The 16,747-nt window shown below is 38.0% G+C and overlaps 3 protein-coding genes across 4 annotated transcripts; 2 read left to right on the top strand and 1 right to left on the bottom strand.

The window, feature by feature from the left end:
* Positions 1-188: 188 nt before the first annotated feature.
* On the top strand, positions 189-2,370 carry pigp (phosphatidylinositol glycan anchor biosynthesis, class P). The gene is made up of 5 exons (XM_080049064.1): positions 189-365; positions 521-605; positions 944-1,016; positions 1,157-1,275; positions 1,678-2,370. The coding sequence occupies exons 1-5, from the start codon at positions 294-296 to the stop codon at positions 1,806-1,808; spliced, it is 480 nt and encodes a 159-aa protein (XP_079905190.1). The 5' UTR covers positions 189-293; the 3' UTR covers positions 1,809-2,370.
* A 534-nt stretch (positions 2,371-2,904) lies between these two features.
* On the top strand, positions 2,905-4,704 carry LOC307266920 (putative nuclease HARBI1). The gene is made up of 2 exons (XM_080049053.1): positions 2,905-3,643; positions 3,972-4,704. Exons 1-2 carry the CDS (start codon positions 2,953-2,955, stop codon positions 4,391-4,393), a joined length of 1,113 nt encoding a protein of 370 aa, XP_079905179.1. The 5' UTR covers positions 2,905-2,952; the 3' UTR covers positions 4,394-4,704.
* A 544-nt stretch (positions 4,705-5,248) lies between these two features.
* Positions 5,249-16,694, bottom strand: LOC307266907 (receptor-type tyrosine-protein phosphatase H-like). Of its 2 annotated transcripts, none has more exons than XM_080049032.1 (21): positions 16,521-16,694; positions 15,423-15,525; positions 14,195-14,452; positions 13,587-13,844; positions 13,171-13,440; positions 12,706-12,963; positions 12,286-12,543; positions 11,760-12,035; positions 9,705-9,962; positions 9,380-9,610; positions 8,694-8,957; positions 8,369-8,462; positions 8,226-8,276; positions 7,981-8,062; positions 7,735-7,825; positions 7,535-7,611; positions 7,151-7,285; positions 6,811-6,933; positions 6,528-6,688; positions 6,152-6,287; positions 5,249-5,576 (listed from the first exon to the last, which is right to left on the bottom strand). In XM_080049032.1, the coding sequence occupies exons 1-21, from the start codon at positions 16,590-16,592 to the stop codon at positions 5,439-5,441; spliced, it is 3,594 nt and encodes a 1,197-aa protein (XP_079905158.1). In that variant the 5' UTR covers positions 16,593-16,694; the 3' UTR covers positions 5,249-5,438. The 2 variants fall into 2 exon arrangements, with proteins under 2 accessions (XP_079905158.1, XP_079905159.1); XM_080049033.1 differs by having other exon boundaries at positions 6,528-6,685.
* Positions 16,695-16,747: the final 53 nt, after the last annotated feature.

The raw sequence follows: 16,747 nt of genomic DNA, 5'->3' as shown, positions 1-16,747 counted from the left end.
AAATGTGTTATGTATAGTATAAATATACCACAAATATATGCCCATTTACATTTATTTTATGTAATGATTTGTTAATAAAATATGTGTTGCTGTGTTACTTGCTTATCATTCCAAAAACGGAACTAATATACTGGCACATGTTTCACATCGGACCGATTATTACATCAGACATTCATAGAAGTTGACGATTTTCTTTTCTTGACAGCTGTCGGGGAGAAGAGACTGTTTCGATGTCAGAAACGTCGATTATGATCTTTTACGACTTGGATTAATACGTCGCGTCCCATATTTTGATGACTTATCGGCAAATAACGAAACCACAGTTGGAGCGCGTTGACACAGTATTTTCTTTCTCTCAGGCAAATGTATGTTGAACACAATTAGTCCAAATCTCTATAATGTATGGGCCACATTTAACAGGCATGAAACTCGTGCTAACTTTGGGTCTGAAGCCTGATATGTTAATTTTAACGTGAAACTTCCTCATCGTGTCTTTCTCTTGTGTGTTGTCGTGGTTCAGATCATGGTGTTGAACACTCCCTCCCCCCTGCCTGAGAGGGCCATCTATGGGTTTGTTCTTTACCTTGGCTCACAGTTTGGCTTCTGTAAGTAAAAATTTACTAATTTATCTATGTCGTGAAATGCATGCTTAGATATTAGACACATGTATACAACATCAGTTTGTGTACCTGTCATTTGAGAGCCTGATGATTTGAAAAAATGTGCGCACAAAAATATCATTCATGTGTTGCCAGTGTTGTGTGAATTTCTGAAGGATTTTTTTTTGGTCAAATAAGAAACGATTACAAATACAGAAATATATGATGTATATTTATTTTCCATGCTGCAGTATAAAGGCCATCCTTTATATTTTAATAAAGTACAGTATTAGTTATTTGTCCTTGTCTACAATGTAACATTTACTTTCCGTTCTTCTTTCCAGTTCTATATTGCCTGTGGGCATTTATACCAGAGGAGTGGCTTCATGCAATAGGACTCACTTACTGGCCTCAAAAGTAAGGAGAAACTTGAAAGCTTACCAACTTGGTAGTTTTCCAAACGTTTGACTGTTTAATTCAATTGTTTGTCTCAAAAAGCACAAATAGCTCATCAGAAGTCTTATGATCTGTTCAATGAAACATTTTGTTGTGTATAGATATTGGGCGCTCGCCATGCCAATCTATCTGCTGGTTGCACTGTCAATCTCCTTTGTGTTGCTGTTTGGAGTGAACATGAACAACACGGCTCCTCTCGACTCTGTGGACAACATCACTGGTGAGGACTTTGCCATGGACTTAACTGTGACATGCTTACATGGTCAGGTGACAATGTGCCTATGTGCACCTTACAATGGAATATTCTAGTAATATTTGTACTACAATGGCTGCTGCTATTTAGAACAACTTCCACATCTGCCCCAACTATACAGGTACATTGATACTACAATTACCTCTGATAAAAGTAAAATGAGGAAGGACTATATTATCTTGGGAAGATATAATACAGCCAGAAGAGCTCAATATATAGCATACTGTATATCATCTAATAAAATAAATAAGATACAGTTAATAATACATGATGCCTCCGAACATGAGAAAACATTCACATGTAGAAGTTTTGTTTTTGTTGTGAGCTTCCTGAACCTAACTCCCCTTGAATGTCTCCTTCCTGTCACAGATGTCTATGCTCAAGGCCAGAGGATGCAAAGCTGCCAGGAGGGAGGAATACCCAGACTGCAAGATGTTTCCATTAGCGAAGTCAACAAAAAGTTCTATCTTTCACAAAAAGCTACAACGAACAGAAACTGATTTTAGCCGGAGGCGGAGTAGAAGTGAAGCTGCTTGGGATTTATTGTGGTGTCACTGCTTACCATTTGCTTATACAAAAAGGATCAGCTTTATTTTTTTATCCAGGAGCAAGGCAACATAGGGCAAATATATACTGAGAGGTTTAAAGGTTTCAGGGGAAGGGGAATTTGTTTACATTTGCTGAGCGTGCATTTAGTATTCAAAAAATATTTTTCGCTACATGTAATTCCTAGTATTGAATAATTCCATCATCATAAATCCAAAAATTGGCCTGGAACCGAAAGTAAGACTAGAATATGTTAGAAAAAAAACATACTGTGAGCCCTGCTGCTGTAAACAACAACAGTAACAGTAACAAAAGGGACTTTTCAGGAAGCTTTCTTACTTCAAACAGTGTTCCAGGGATCCAATTTTCTGGAAGGTTTGATCAAACATTTCACTTCTCTGACTCACCCAAAGTTACATAGTGCAGCTTTAACTTGTTATGAAGACTTTAAGGTGATATGACGAATATGATGTAAAACAATATCTCAAACAAACAGATTGACATGTCAGAGCAACTTGTACATACATTAAATAAATTATATATATTTTTATATATGTGTGTGTGTGTGTGTGTGTGTGTGAGAGAGATTTGTGCAATATTTAGTAACATTATTTTAGTAACATTATGATAGTGAAGTTCAAACAAATCACAGGTTCTGGAGTAGCACAGATTTACAATTTAGGGCCAAGTATAAGCGGTACATTTTGAAAAAGTACTTAGTATGTTAACTTAATTTCCTCACTTTAGTTATCACATCATTAAACAGATTTTTATATATTCATTTTATTTTAAATATACAAACACATTAAAACAGATTTCTTCCAAGTGCATGAGAACATTATTATTATTATTTTTTAAACATGCAATAATAGGCTACTTCACACTTTACAGGTATTTTTTTCTTGCTGCATTCGTTTGTGGTTTCCATTCCTTTCCACTGGGTGGCGATAAAGAACTGCTATGCAGAAGGCCTAAACGTTTTAGAAGAAGACGACGCTTCCATGCATGATACTTCCTATTGTTTATTATTTACGGTGCATCATGCAGTGCTTCCTTTAATCTTTATTGAAAGTGTATTTTTGCAGCAGACGTTAACACATGGCGTTTGCTCTGCCGGTGTGGCTCGCGGTCCAGGAGGAGCTCCTCGGCCATGGCGAAGCGGACTGTGGGGCTCCCAGCACTTTAGACGAGTTTGACGACGAAGATTTGTTCCAGACATTCCACCTCACAAGACCCTGCATTGCGTTCATCACAGACGCCGTGCGCATCCGCCTGCAGACGATCGCTGTGAGTAAACCCGAGCTGTCCGTGGATGCGATGGTCTTGTTGGCGCTGAACTATTATGCGCACGGCGGTTCCTCCACCGCCGTCCTGCGGAGACTGGGACTAAACCAGGCGGACTACTCTGTCCCCGCCGTCATCACCGAACTGTCCGGGGTCTTCGCAGGGATGACCGATCAGTTCATCTCATTCCCGCAAACCCAGGAAGCCAGAGCCGACGTCTCCTCCAAGATAGAGCAAGTCTGCGGGATCCCCAACGTGCTGGGCGTCCTGGTTACAGCTCACTTCAAGATCAGAGCTTCTCCGTATGAGAAGGACACATTCAGGTCTTTTGTCAACACCTTGGGTTACACGTCGGTGGCAAGCGAGATGATATGCGACTCAGACGGCAACATAATGAGTGTTGGGAAATGCTGTGTCGGCAGCACAAAAGAGCAGGAAATGTGGGAATCGTCTTTGAAAGGCAGGGAAATAGAGGAGGAACTGCACGGACCACATTGGGTTATTGGTAAGATATATTTTGAAAAGGTGTATGCATAAATGAGAAGAATGGCCTTCTGTGTGGATGGCTAAACTTAAGTAATTAAAAACAAATTGAATTATCCCTCCTTCTCTCACACACAAGCAAACACACAAACAAACACAACCTACTATATTACCTCCTAACCATGAATAGCCTACATTATAAAAACACAGCTATTTTGTGAATCTTGTGCATTTAAGACACTCAAAACAGTGTATTTGTTCAAAATAATAATAGGCCTATTAAGGTCCACTCACTTGCTTTTTTTAGGGCTGTACTTTGTATTAATGGCATGTATGTGTTTTTCTCAAAGGTGGACAAGGCTACCAACTAAGCAAACATGTCTTGACTCCTGTGTCAGAACCGACAATTTACAATGAGGTCCACTTCAACGAAGCCCACACAAAGATCCACAACGTTATGCGGGCAACGCTCAGCATCATGAAGAAGCGTTTCAGGTGTCTCATGCAACTTGGTTTTGCACAAGAAGGCTCTTTGGACAAGCAGTCTAATATTATCATGGCGTGCAGTGTCCTGCACAACATCGCCAAGAAGTTTTCCGTCCCTACGTGGACCGTGGCGGGTAAAATTGAGCCCCTGCATCCAGGCAAGCAACAAGCAGTGCCAGTAGAGACCAACCCTGAGGCCATAAAATCCAGACAGGAACTTATCAATGCTAACTTCTCCAGTGCTGATGAGCCAAAGAGTGAAGTCACAACAGCGGAGGAGGTGTGAGCAGAGGTGGTGTGTGGTCTCCGCTGGGAATGATCATCAACATTTACTGTCCCGTAAAAGGCCTACTTCACCGGTTTGAATATGAAGGTGTATTGAATTCTGAGATCCTATGTAGTATAAATGTGCGAAAAAAAATTGAAATCGGTTCATCCTAGCCTGAGAAAAGGCAGAAAGAGTGTTTTTTTTAACCCTATATTTCTCTTTCTCGTGACATCACAGAAAGAGAAATATAGGGTTAAAAAAAAACTTACTTTGTAAATATTACTGTGATGTCTTTTACTGTGACATCACAGTAATATTTACAAAGTACGTTTTTTTTTAACCCTATATTTCTCTTTCTGTGATGTCACGAGAAAGAGAAATATAGGGTTAAAAAAAACACTCTTTCTGCCTTTTCTCAGGCTAGGATGAACCGATTTATTTTTATTTTTTGCACATTTATACTACAAAGGGTCTCAGAATTCAATACACCTTCATATTCAAACCGGTGAAGTAGGCCTTTAAGGACAAACACTTGAACAAAACCTCAGCTTTGTGATGCAAGATGTATACAGTTTGCTACGAGTTGCTGTTGCTTGTAAATGAGACATCATTCTGACATTTTTAATCTTGTTTACAGAATTTGTAATAACACATTCAGTTGTTTTTTGTTGATACAAATATTTTCATTTGATACATAAAAAAAAATTCGACATTTCTTACGGTTATTAAATGTAACTTTAAAATATTATTATTATTATTATTATTATTATTATTATTATTATTATTATTATTATTATTATTATTATTATTATTATTATTATTAATATTAATAATAATAATCTAATAATAAAAACAATAATACAGATTTGACAGATGAAAGAAACAAAACATTAAATTAAATAAACTTTGAAGTTTACTTTGCATGTAGAGTAAATACATTAACATGATAAATGTTTTTCCATATTTACAGTTTATAGGCTCAAAACATATAGACTTTAGAATTGGTATTCTAATTAATTCAGTGCACAAACGACTGGATGCAGGACTGACAATACTGTTTAGCTCAGGTATTTTTGTGAAACTCTTTGAGTGCAGTGGCATTGGCGTATATCATGTCTGCATTCTCATATATGTTCTCTTCAGTCTTCTCATTTGGCTGCAGAGAGTCCATGACGCACTGGTGCAGGAAAACATACTGGGACTGAAAAGCAATAAACCACAATTGCTGTTCATTTGAAAAGCAGAACTTTGGCTGCACAGTTCTTATCTACACACTGTAATCCGACTGACACTTGCGTTCCTTGTATTGCCACAGAGTAGAAGGGTTCATCATAACTGCATACTTTGTATGTTTACAAGCCTCAGTTGCCTAATAATGTAGGCCAAGCTTTTGTGTTTGGACTTATAATTCATCGTCACAGAGAATGTCAATGTGCATATAAACATAGAACAGGAAGGCCTAAATTAATGTGACCAAAAGCAAGATTAAATTCTTAGACAAAAGTCTCCTTCTGTATGTAAAAGTTTGGCTCTCAAGGAGAAAACAGCAAAAAAACACAGCACAAATGCCTTTACTTAAAAAATGACTGGACTTGTAAATAACAATAAGGACTATTTTAAAGTGTATATCTTTGGGGATAAATATTCGGGCAGATTGATTTAGTAAAGAATAAAATGACAATGCTTAACATCAAAAGAGATCCAACCTTAAATCGGTACTTAACTAAGAAAGCGGTAGTCCAGCCTAAAGCAACTTGATATGAGTTTGGGTTTTACCTCTGTCTGCACCATGTGTGGTCGACTCAGTCTCATTTTGTGCACAAAGTCATTGATGCCTACAGCTCTTTCTTTCTCTAGCTGCTGAAGCAGCACATCCAGGGCAATGAGAGTGCCAGTCCTCCCCACTCCAGCACTAAGAGACACACAAAAGGGAAGAAGTAAAATGTCCAGGTAGTCCTGATGGTCTCAAATTAGATTTTAAAATGTATGTAGAAATCACTCATGACTGACCTCACAATTTCAGATTTTATGTCAAATCTACATGCTTGTACTTTTGTTACTAGTTGATCTTTGTCTGATTTTTGTTGTGACCTTTAAAGCAACAAATAGCATAGGTTACTCTCCAGACTTAAAACAGGCATTCATACTGTACCTGCAGTGAACCACAGTTGGTGCTCCATCCCGTTCTCGCTCTATGTGTTGTCTCACCAGTCCTCTGAACTGGATCAGGACTTCTGTGCATTGTGGGACTCCATGGTCAGGCCAGGCAGTGAAGTGAAAATGTTTCACTGTGCGCTCCTCTGAGGTGTTCTTCTGTGACGATTTACATAGAGGATTTCAGATACTGTAGGTCTATGTCTTGAACCAATATAGAGGTTGGTAAATACTTGAAGTCGTATTTGTAGCATCATAACGATTTAGGAGACATATCGTACATGTTTCACACTTAAGTCCCTTAGTGTCCAGTTGGGTTCCTGCTGCTCAGATATGAGGGTGACCAACAGCTCTCCATGAAGGCAAGGCTGACTGTCTGCAGGCCAGTATTGTTCACACTTAGTCTATCATAAAGGAACAATAAAACATTCAATACATTTGGTCTTGATCTGTATCAGTTCTTTGTGTTTCAAAACATAGATTGTGAGTACCTGTCACTACTTGACAACACATTAGCTACAGTGTGAAAGCACATTATTAACTACGACTCAATACAATTTAAGTTAAAACTTCCTTTAAAATCTGTCAATAAAACATTCTCCAATCTTCCAGGAGACTCACTCGTCTGTCCTCGATGCAGTTGGTTACCATGACGATGCCTTTCACTCTTTGTTCCCATATCATCCTCCAGAAATCCTTGACTGTAGAGGGTAGAGGACCCTGAGTTGCTATGTACTCTTTGTTGCTGTTGTAGCCCTGTGAAGCAATTTTCAAATTTAAGATGTGCACTTATTTTTGACGTGTAATCAAATTAAGTCAGAGGGTACAGATGTTTTAGCAACCATTTGCTTGTAAAAAATATGTCCTTTCTTAATTATGTATCAGTTTGATTCAGGAATTGTATACATGCATGGTATAGTGTTGCACTTATAGAAAGAGCTTGAAAGTGGTGCACTTATAGGAAGAGCTTGATTCAATGATTGTTAGTTATCATATAATACCTACAGGCATATAATTGGCATTAATGTAGTCAGAGGCACTACTGGGATTTGACATAGTAAGCTTCACCCGACACCAGTCATCTAGGATGAGAGAACAGAAGATCGTTTAACAGCAGTTCACCACAACAGAGCCAGCACGGCTTTAAACACCAACAACTATACATAGTCAGTGGATCTTGACCCAGGTCTGGAGGGCAGGCTTACATGGAAGGACATTGTTGAAACGATTCCTCGGTTTGTTCTCAGGTAGGAGAGCTTCCTTTTGTGCCTGCCCAGTGCCAACAGGAACGAGGCTCTGCACAGAGGTTGTCAGAAGTCAGGGCATGTGATAGACACAAAGGTCAAATGAAACAGTATCACAGCTATACACAAGCAGTCTGTACAGTAATAACCCAATTGGGAAGATATAGAAGGGAAAGGAAACAAAATATAATTTACTGTTTTATGCACCTCATATTCCTGGCCGAAACCTCTGTTCTCATCCGCATTTAATTGGTCGAAGTGGTCTGGAAACTTTGCAACAGAAATACCTCTGCAAAAAGAAAACATAAATATTCCAGTCAGAATACAAGTTCACTGATTGTGTGATTTCCCCACTAATTCTCTCCAAAATTTACCTTATTATAGAATACCTAATTTTCTCAAATTGTTTCCACATTGTAAACATTTGAAGAGATGATGCAACTAGCACTTACTTGCACTTTTTAGAAGAAAGTTTGGATCCACCAATGAATGCCTTTCTTTTTCTGTACGAAAGAAGCAAAGAGTTTCACTGATTGACTCTGAGGATTACATTTGAGGGTTATAATTTAACTATAGTCATAGAGGCAGCACCAACCTGATAATATCAGGTCTTTTCAGCAAAATGAAGACAACCAGACAGACCATGAAACCAAAAAGCAGCACAGCAAATACTGACCCCGCAATAACTCCTACAGGGAATACAATCTGGATTCAACGCAATTAACTGAATGCCATTACATCACAATCGCATCTAATACTTATATTCCCACTAGGGAGTGTTGTAATGTAAAACAATACGTGAAATAAAATAAAAACTATAACAACAATGAAGTCACATATATGATGCAAAATAGCATTATAATAAGGGAAACATATTGAAACAGGTATTTCTTTAGTCTAATATAATCACTTTGACTCACCCCTCGGATCAGTTGGACATGAAAAAACAAATGGTTCATAACTCCTTACGGTCCCAGACAGTGAAGCTAAAGACACCTCATATGTTCTGGCAGGTTGGAATCCAGAGATTTCGAAATGCTGCTCCTCACTGTCAACCACTGTGTACGTTTCCCCAGTCACGTTCACCTCCACTGCAGTCCACACACCAGCGGGTTTATTCCAGACAATAAAGACGGAATAGCCAGCCTCCCAGTACTCACAGTGAGCAATTAAAACTGGAGGAGCTGAAGGAAACACATGGAAATATGCCTTTTAGAGTTCAATTCCACATAGCACTAGCACATATCAATGCAATGTAATGTAACTGCAGAATTTGTCTAGGAGCTATCAATAGTTGCAACTCATGCAATCATAGTACCATTTAAAAATGACAATTAACAACATGTGTGAAAAACAAAGTATTTTGCTGCAGAGTTCTGAATATTTTCCTTTCGAAGAAGAATTTGTTTTGAAGAACACAAATAAACTAAAAGTAATCACAAGAATGTACAGGGTACTTCCACTTCCATTATATTTATATGCTTTGAAATCCTTATTTTTAAAATACATGTATACTACATTGAAAATCGTGTTAGTAGTACACATTACTTCTTTTGAAAATACAGAAAAAATATTCAGTGTGGGTAATATGAGGTCTTGTACTTACTGATTGTCAGTTTGAGGCTACACTGTGGAAAGGGCATGGAATTTCTTTCGTACACAAGAGACACCTCATAAGTTGCGCCTGGGTAAAGGCCAGTAAATGACACCAAGCTTCCTCCAGGACTGAGATGAGTTTGAGATGAATTAGTGGCTGTTGCATTCGAGAACAAACCTTCAACCATTCCTTGGATGGATGAGTTTGTAACATGCCAGGTTACACTGTTACAGTCTATGGCTGAAAATAATGCAGACAAAAGCCTTCGAGTTAGCACATTGTTCAATCAAAGCATCATTAATAATATCAAAATACTGACAAATTCTGTAACAACCTGTAACTGTGAAGTTTTCATAAGCACTGCTGTTGAGACCGGAGAACACTGTGATAACTTTGAATGGATACTCTGTTCCAGGCAGGAGCGATTTGAATGAATGTGAGACAAGGTTTGTGGAATCGTTTGGTTGAAGTGGCACATTTTCCCCATTCATTTGGAGGATGTAGCTCCAGCCTTTACCAAAGTTTTCCCACTCCAGGATTACTTTAGTCACAGAGCGTTCTAGTACTTTGACCGAAGCCACCATTGAGGGAACTGATGATTAGAAAGAAAAGCCTTCAGTGACCATGGCATAAAGGCACTTCACACCTTACCTCAAACACACATACACGGATAATATACTGTATAATGTATTAATTTGAATACATAATGGAAGGATCGATTCAGTCTTATCATAGAGACGGTCTAGTTAAGCCATACAAGTTAGACAATTTTTTATTCAAGAGAGTTATATTGCACTGATTTTATTTTGAATTATTCCATTGTAAATAATTCTATGTGGAATTTTAAGTAATGTAATGTCAAGAAACACTTTTACCTTTTGATCCTAAATTTTGTTAGATGTTTCATTTCACTTAAGTGATGGGAATATTTGTTTAAGTTTTTATTTAAGTACAGTAAAATACAGTAGTTTTCATATCACATATTATATTTATTTATAAAAAGCATCGCACTAACCCCTAATGGCACGGATATTGTTATCATATATCATCAAACCTATTTTGATCATAATATAATAATCCAATTTGTTAAAATTCCTCCAGTCTGAAATATCTGCGGACAAGGGCAGCTGCAATGTTGACTTTAAAATCCGCGGGGGTAACGACGTGAGCGTAGCCAGTGTAATGACGTTGGCCTAAGCTGCGTAAATGTCCAGTAATATCTCGATTTTAATTGGTCCATGAATGATATGTAGCGTAAAGGCTTCTAGCATAAAATGACCAAGCGCCAGATCAGGTGCGTTGGGCGCGATGGCGCGTTTGGTGTGTTCGCACCTTTAGCAAGACGGCGATATCTCAAACGAGGCTAATGACCCCCGATGTGCCAGCAGCAGCATTGTGAGAGGCGGAAGCAGCACTAGGCTTGTTTACAGGCTTAAATAAGCGATACGCTACACAAAAAGTTGTGTAAGTCGGTTTGGATAGATTAGGAAGTGAATGAGCTTTTGCGCACCGCATTTACTAATCGAAAGAACAAGTTAACGTGTGAAAAAATTTGCCGCGAGCCTCCTAACTGCCTTTGCAAAGGAGAGACTGCGCTCTGTGGACATGATTGACGGTTGACCACAGAAAAGCAGGTGATGGGTGATTTTGGAGGCGGGCTTTCGTCCTGCCCACCCAATCAGAAGCTAGGAATGGTAATAGTATATTATATACAATTGTTTTAATTGGCTGAAAAAATAGAAATACATTTTCCCTGCCCCTGGCTAGCGCCGATATCGAGGGCATATGGAGTACCGGCAGCCTAAGTGCCAGTGTTACTAAATGTTGAAATAGTTGTAATACTTCCACATTCATTGATAAAATAACAGGGGATGGCCGTTTTAGAAGGGGGATGATTTTGCGATCTTTATTTCCAAGGGGGATAACATTCCCCCTCAACTCGAGTACTGACTGCTTCTGATATTTTTTCAAAAGGAGTGAAGAGACTGAAATCATATTTGTTCCACTCATGAGTTTAAAGATTGGGTGTGTCACTTAACGTTCTTCTGATGCAGTGACATTCATCTCCCTTTCATTGAACACAAAAGTAAACTTCAGGATGTCATCCACTCTTTTCCACTGCCAAGTATACTGCTCTCATTTTATCCAACTGATTTGAACCTTTCTGCATTAAGAGGGGCAAGGTGTAAAGAGACATTAATGCTTGTAAAAATACAGCATACGTATAATCATGTCCCTATACTAGCTATTGCAAGTTTAGTTTTGCTCAGTGGACAAAGAGGATATTGAGTGAAAAAAAACATTAAAAGTACAATTAAATACAGCACTTTTTCTTTCATGTGTACATCAGAAGTGATAGCCCGATTCCAAGTGTTAACTCAAAACCTACCAGTGCCAGCTTCAAATTTGTACCCGGTGCTGTCGACTCCCTCATTCCAAGTGCGGAGAGTGAAATTATATTTTCTCCCAGCAGTAAGGGAAGAGACCACATGGGTAACTGATGCTTCTTGATTAGATATACTGATATTTTCCTCTTTGAGACCACCTTGAGACTGGTTCAAATATTGTAGGACGTAATATGAGGTAATGTTAACCTTTTCCCACATCAGAGTTATACTGCTCTCATTTTGTGCCAACACCTCCACATCATTAACATTTCCAGGAGCTGAAAAGACAGAGTTGACAGTGTCATTAGAGAAAAACTCTGAGTGTGAGTATTTTATCAAAATTATTTTGTGTGTGTGGAATCTTTTTAGCAAATTTATGTTTTCATTCAATTCGATTGTGTTATCAGCAACAGTGAAAACATTGTAAGTGAGCGTCACCCATCTATTAATAATTAACTTTAAATTATATTGTTATAGAGCTCACTCCTGGCTCTTGAAGTAGAGCTATGTAAGGGCAAAACATCTTACCAGTGGCCGCACTGTAGTTTACTCCACTGCTTCTGATATTTTCAAACAGAGCGAAGAGAGTGAAGACGTATTTGGTCCCACTTCTGAGTTCAGAGTTTGTGTATGTCACCTGCTCATGTCCTGCTGATGCAGTGATGTTTTCCTCTCTTTCACCGAGCACAAGTGTATAATCGAAGATGCCATTCACTATATCCCACTGCAGAGTTATACTAGTCGTATTCTGTCCAACTGATCGCAACCCCATTGCATTCGGAGGAGCTAGGGTGTAAAAAGACAAAAGAAACTGTAACAACATTTTATTTTAGGAGAAATGGTGAACAACAATTATCTGTTAAAGAGCAACTTTAAATGAAATATTTTGACATATTTCTCTCCTCGTTCCTGTTATATGGCTATATAAGAGGTGGACAATCATCTTACCAGTAAATGCAGTGGTTGGTATGCCGCTGCTGTTGACATTCCCAAACACAGTGAATAGGGAGAAGTTGTATTGAGTCATGTTTGTGAGATCAGAGATTGTGTGTGTAACTTGATCCTCTTCAGCTGATGCAGTGACATTTATCTCCTTTTCATTGAACACAAGTGTATACTCCAGGATGTTTTCCACTTTTTTCCAGCGCAGAGTAATACTGGTCTCATTTTGTCCAACTGATTTGAACTCTTTTGCATTAAGAGGCGCTAGAATGTAAAGGGACATTAATGCTTGCAAATAGTTTATAATCATTTCTCTATATTAGCTATTGCAAGTTTAGTTTTGCTCAGTGAACCAAAAGGACAGTGTGTAAAATGATAATTACAATTTGAACTAAATACAGCACTTTGTCTACAAATTGCAAATCAGGAGCAAAAAGCCTGATTCCAAGTGTAAACTCAAGAATTACCTACCAGTGACAGCTTCAAATGTGAGCCCGGTGCTGTCGACTCCCTCATTCCGAGTGCGGAGAGTGAAATTATATTTTGTCCCAGCAGTAAGTGAAGAGACCACATGGGTAACTGATGCCTCTGGATGAGGTATGCTGACATTGTCCTCCTTGAGACCGCCTTCGTTCACATATTGTATGACGTAATTTGAGTTGTTGTTAACCTTGTCCCACATCAGAGTTATACTGCTCTCATTTTGTGCCAATACCTTCACATTATTAACATTTTCAGGAGCTGAAAAGACAGAGTTGACGGTGTCATTAGAGAAAGCTTTGAGTGTTTACCACAACATTTTTTTTGTCTGTGTGGAATCTTTTTAGAAAATTAATAGTTTCATTCAATTCTATTATGTAGAGCTATGTAAGGGCAAAACATCTTACCAGTGGCCGCACTGTAGTTTACTCCACTGCTTCTGATATTTTCAAACAGAGCGAAGAGAGTGAAGACGTATTTGGTCCCACTTCTGAGTTCAGAGATCGTGCCTGTCACCTGCTCCGGTCCTGCTGATGCAGTGATGTTTTCCTCTCTTTCACCGAGCATAAGTGTATAATCGAAGGTGCCATTAACTATATTCCACTGCAGAGTTATACTAGTCGTATTCTGTCCAACTGATTGCAACCCCATTGCATTCGGAGGAGCTAGGGTGTAAAAAGACAAAAGAAACTGTAACAACATTTTATTTTAGGAGAAATTGTGAACAACAATTATCTGTTACTGAGAAACTTTAAATTACATATTTTGACAGAGCGCTCTCCTCGTTCATTAGAGAAAGAGTTGAGTGTGCTACCTTTACCATGATAATGTTTTTTTTGTCTGTGATCATTTGAGCAAATTACTAGCTTCATTCAATTATATTTTGTGATCAGCAACAGTCAAAAAATGTTAAGTGAGCATCACCCATCTATTAATATGAAAATTTAAAATTATATTGTTATAAAGTTTCCTCTTGGCTCTTTTTGTAGCATTGTCAGAGGAAAAAACATCTTACCAGTGGCTGCACTGTAGTTTACTCCACTGCTTCTGATATTTTCAAACACAGTGAAGAGGGTGAAGTCGTATTTAGTCGCACTTGTGAGTTTGGAGATTGCGTGTGTCACTTGTTCCTCTAACTCTGATGCATTGACATTTATCCCCCTTTCATTGAACACAAGTGTATACTCCAGGATGTTATCCACTCTCTTCCACTGCAGAGTTATACTGGTCTCATTTTGTGTCAACACCTTCAAATCCTTAACATTTTCAGGAGCTGAAAAGACAAAGAGTTGACCGTGTCATGAGATGAAGAGTTGAGTGCAATATTTTCACCACAATAATTATTTTTTGTGTTTGTATATTGTTTTTAGCAAATTAATAGTTTAATTCAATTCTATATCAGCAACATTAAAACAATGTTAAGTGAGCGTCACCCGTCTATTAAAATTAAACTTTAAATTAAACTTTAAATTAAATAGTTTTAGAGCTAACTCCTGGCTCTTGTTGTAGAGCTATATCGGGGGAATAACATCTTACCAGTGGCAGCACTGGAGTTTACTCCACTGCTTCTGATATTTTCAAACACAGCGAAGAGGGTGAAGTCGTATTTAGTCGCACTTGTGAGTTTGGAGATTGCGTGTGTCACTTGTTCCTCTAACGCTGATGCATTGACATTTATCTACGTTTTATTGAACGCAAGTATATACTCCAGGATCAGGATGTGTTCCACTCGTTTCCACTGCAGAGTAATACTGGTCTCATTTTGTCGAACAGATTTGAACCCTTCTGCGTTAGGAGGCACTAGAATATAATGCTTGTAAAAATACAATGTAGGTATATTCATGTCTCTAAGCTAGCCATAAAAAGTTTAGTTTTGCTCTGTGTTCAAAAAGAATAGTGTGTGAAAACTATCATTACAAGTGCCAAAATACAGCACTTTGTCTTTACATTGCATATCAGAAGCAAAAAGCCTGATTCCAAGCATCAACTCAAGAATTACCTACCAGTGACAGCTCCAAATGTGTACCCAGTGCTGGCGACTCCCTCATTCTGAGTGCGGAGGGTGAAATTATATTTTCTCACAGCAGTAAGTGAAGAGACCACATGCGCAACTGATGCCTAGATGAGATACGCACGCTATACTACACTTCATAGATCATAGATGACTGGCCTTCACAAAAGTCTGCACTATTAAGAAATACAGACATGTCACTAAAGATAAAAATACAGCACTTAATACTGACCTGGTTTTGTTGTAAGAATAGTTGTGAATGTAGTTGTTGATTGTGGTGCCGTCGTTGTTGTTTCTTTTGAACCTGCTACTGTTGTGCTGGAATCAGTGATCCCCTAAAAGCAGAATAGGAATAATTGGGGCGCAGAGAAGAGTTTAAATCTGACTATAGTATCTACACAGTTGAGAGACCACAAATGTAACTTCTGCTATTATCTTGTCATCTATATTCTATTGTATCCAACACACTGTAATGGACAGTGTGCTAGAGAGGTAAACAAGAATAATAACGCTACTGTTTATTTGCTTTTCTGCTGTTTTTCTTTTTTTTCCTCACAGTTCCAAAATAATCAATCAGGTGGAAATAGATATGATATTGTTGTGTTGCTATATTATAACATTCAGAATCCATATTTTCTAATCAATACAGACTATTTTGATTTTGATTTATTAGGATCCCCATTAGCAACACACCGGAGTGAGAGCTAGTCTTCCTGGGGTCCGAAACATACAATATAGACAACAGACAATCACTTATTTGACATTATGTCAAACAGAAATAGACCAAAAATAACAACAATATTACACAACACTATGATTTAGAAACATCATAATTACAATAGAACAAAAGAAAATAAAAGATAAGAAAGCTACAAAAAGAAATGAAAACATTAAAAATGTATACATTACATATACTATAATTACAAAACTAGCATCCAGCTATATCACTAGTCTAAAATTAACAGTAAACAGGATAATAAATGTTGGAGTTACATCTCACTTTATGTTTTACTTTTAATTATTTCCTCATTCAGGCTTTTGTTTCTCTGAGGAAGTGAGTGAGAAAAAATTACCGCGGTTGAAAAAGAATAAATTCCTGTTTCACCATCTGAAAATTTCCATAATTCCAAAGATGTGCAATTTTTTTTTCTGCATGCAATTATACTTCAGACTTTTAAATGTTACAGTCTAAACTCTGTAATGACGCATTGCATGCATTGAAGCTTCACTGTGGTTACGATTCTACAGGTTTCCTTTTGTTGAGGGTAACCTACTTTTGAACGGTACACCATCTGATCACTATCAAAGAGAAACAAAAAACAGTACTTACCCAAAGCAGACTCAGGAAGAAGTACAGCAGCAAGCAATGATGTGAGGTGGTTTTGAAAGATAAAGGCTTCATCTTTGTTAGGGTTTATTAAGCTACACACACACACACACACACATACCACCTTGGTTAAATCCTTTTGTGTACCAAGATAAACTTCAAGTTTCTATTTCCAGTACTGCCTAAGGTAAGCATAGAATTCCACCGTGCCTGGGCTGCCACTGTCCAAT

This window comes from Ammodytes marinus (genome assembly GCF_949987685.1).
Source record: "Ammodytes marinus genome assembly, chromosome: 20".
NCBI classification, from domain to species: Eukaryota; Metazoa; Chordata; class Actinopteri; order Uranoscopiformes; family Ammodytidae; genus Ammodytes; species Ammodytes marinus.
Note: the sequence above shows the minus strand (reverse complement) of the source record. Positions and strands in the feature narration are given on the sequence as shown.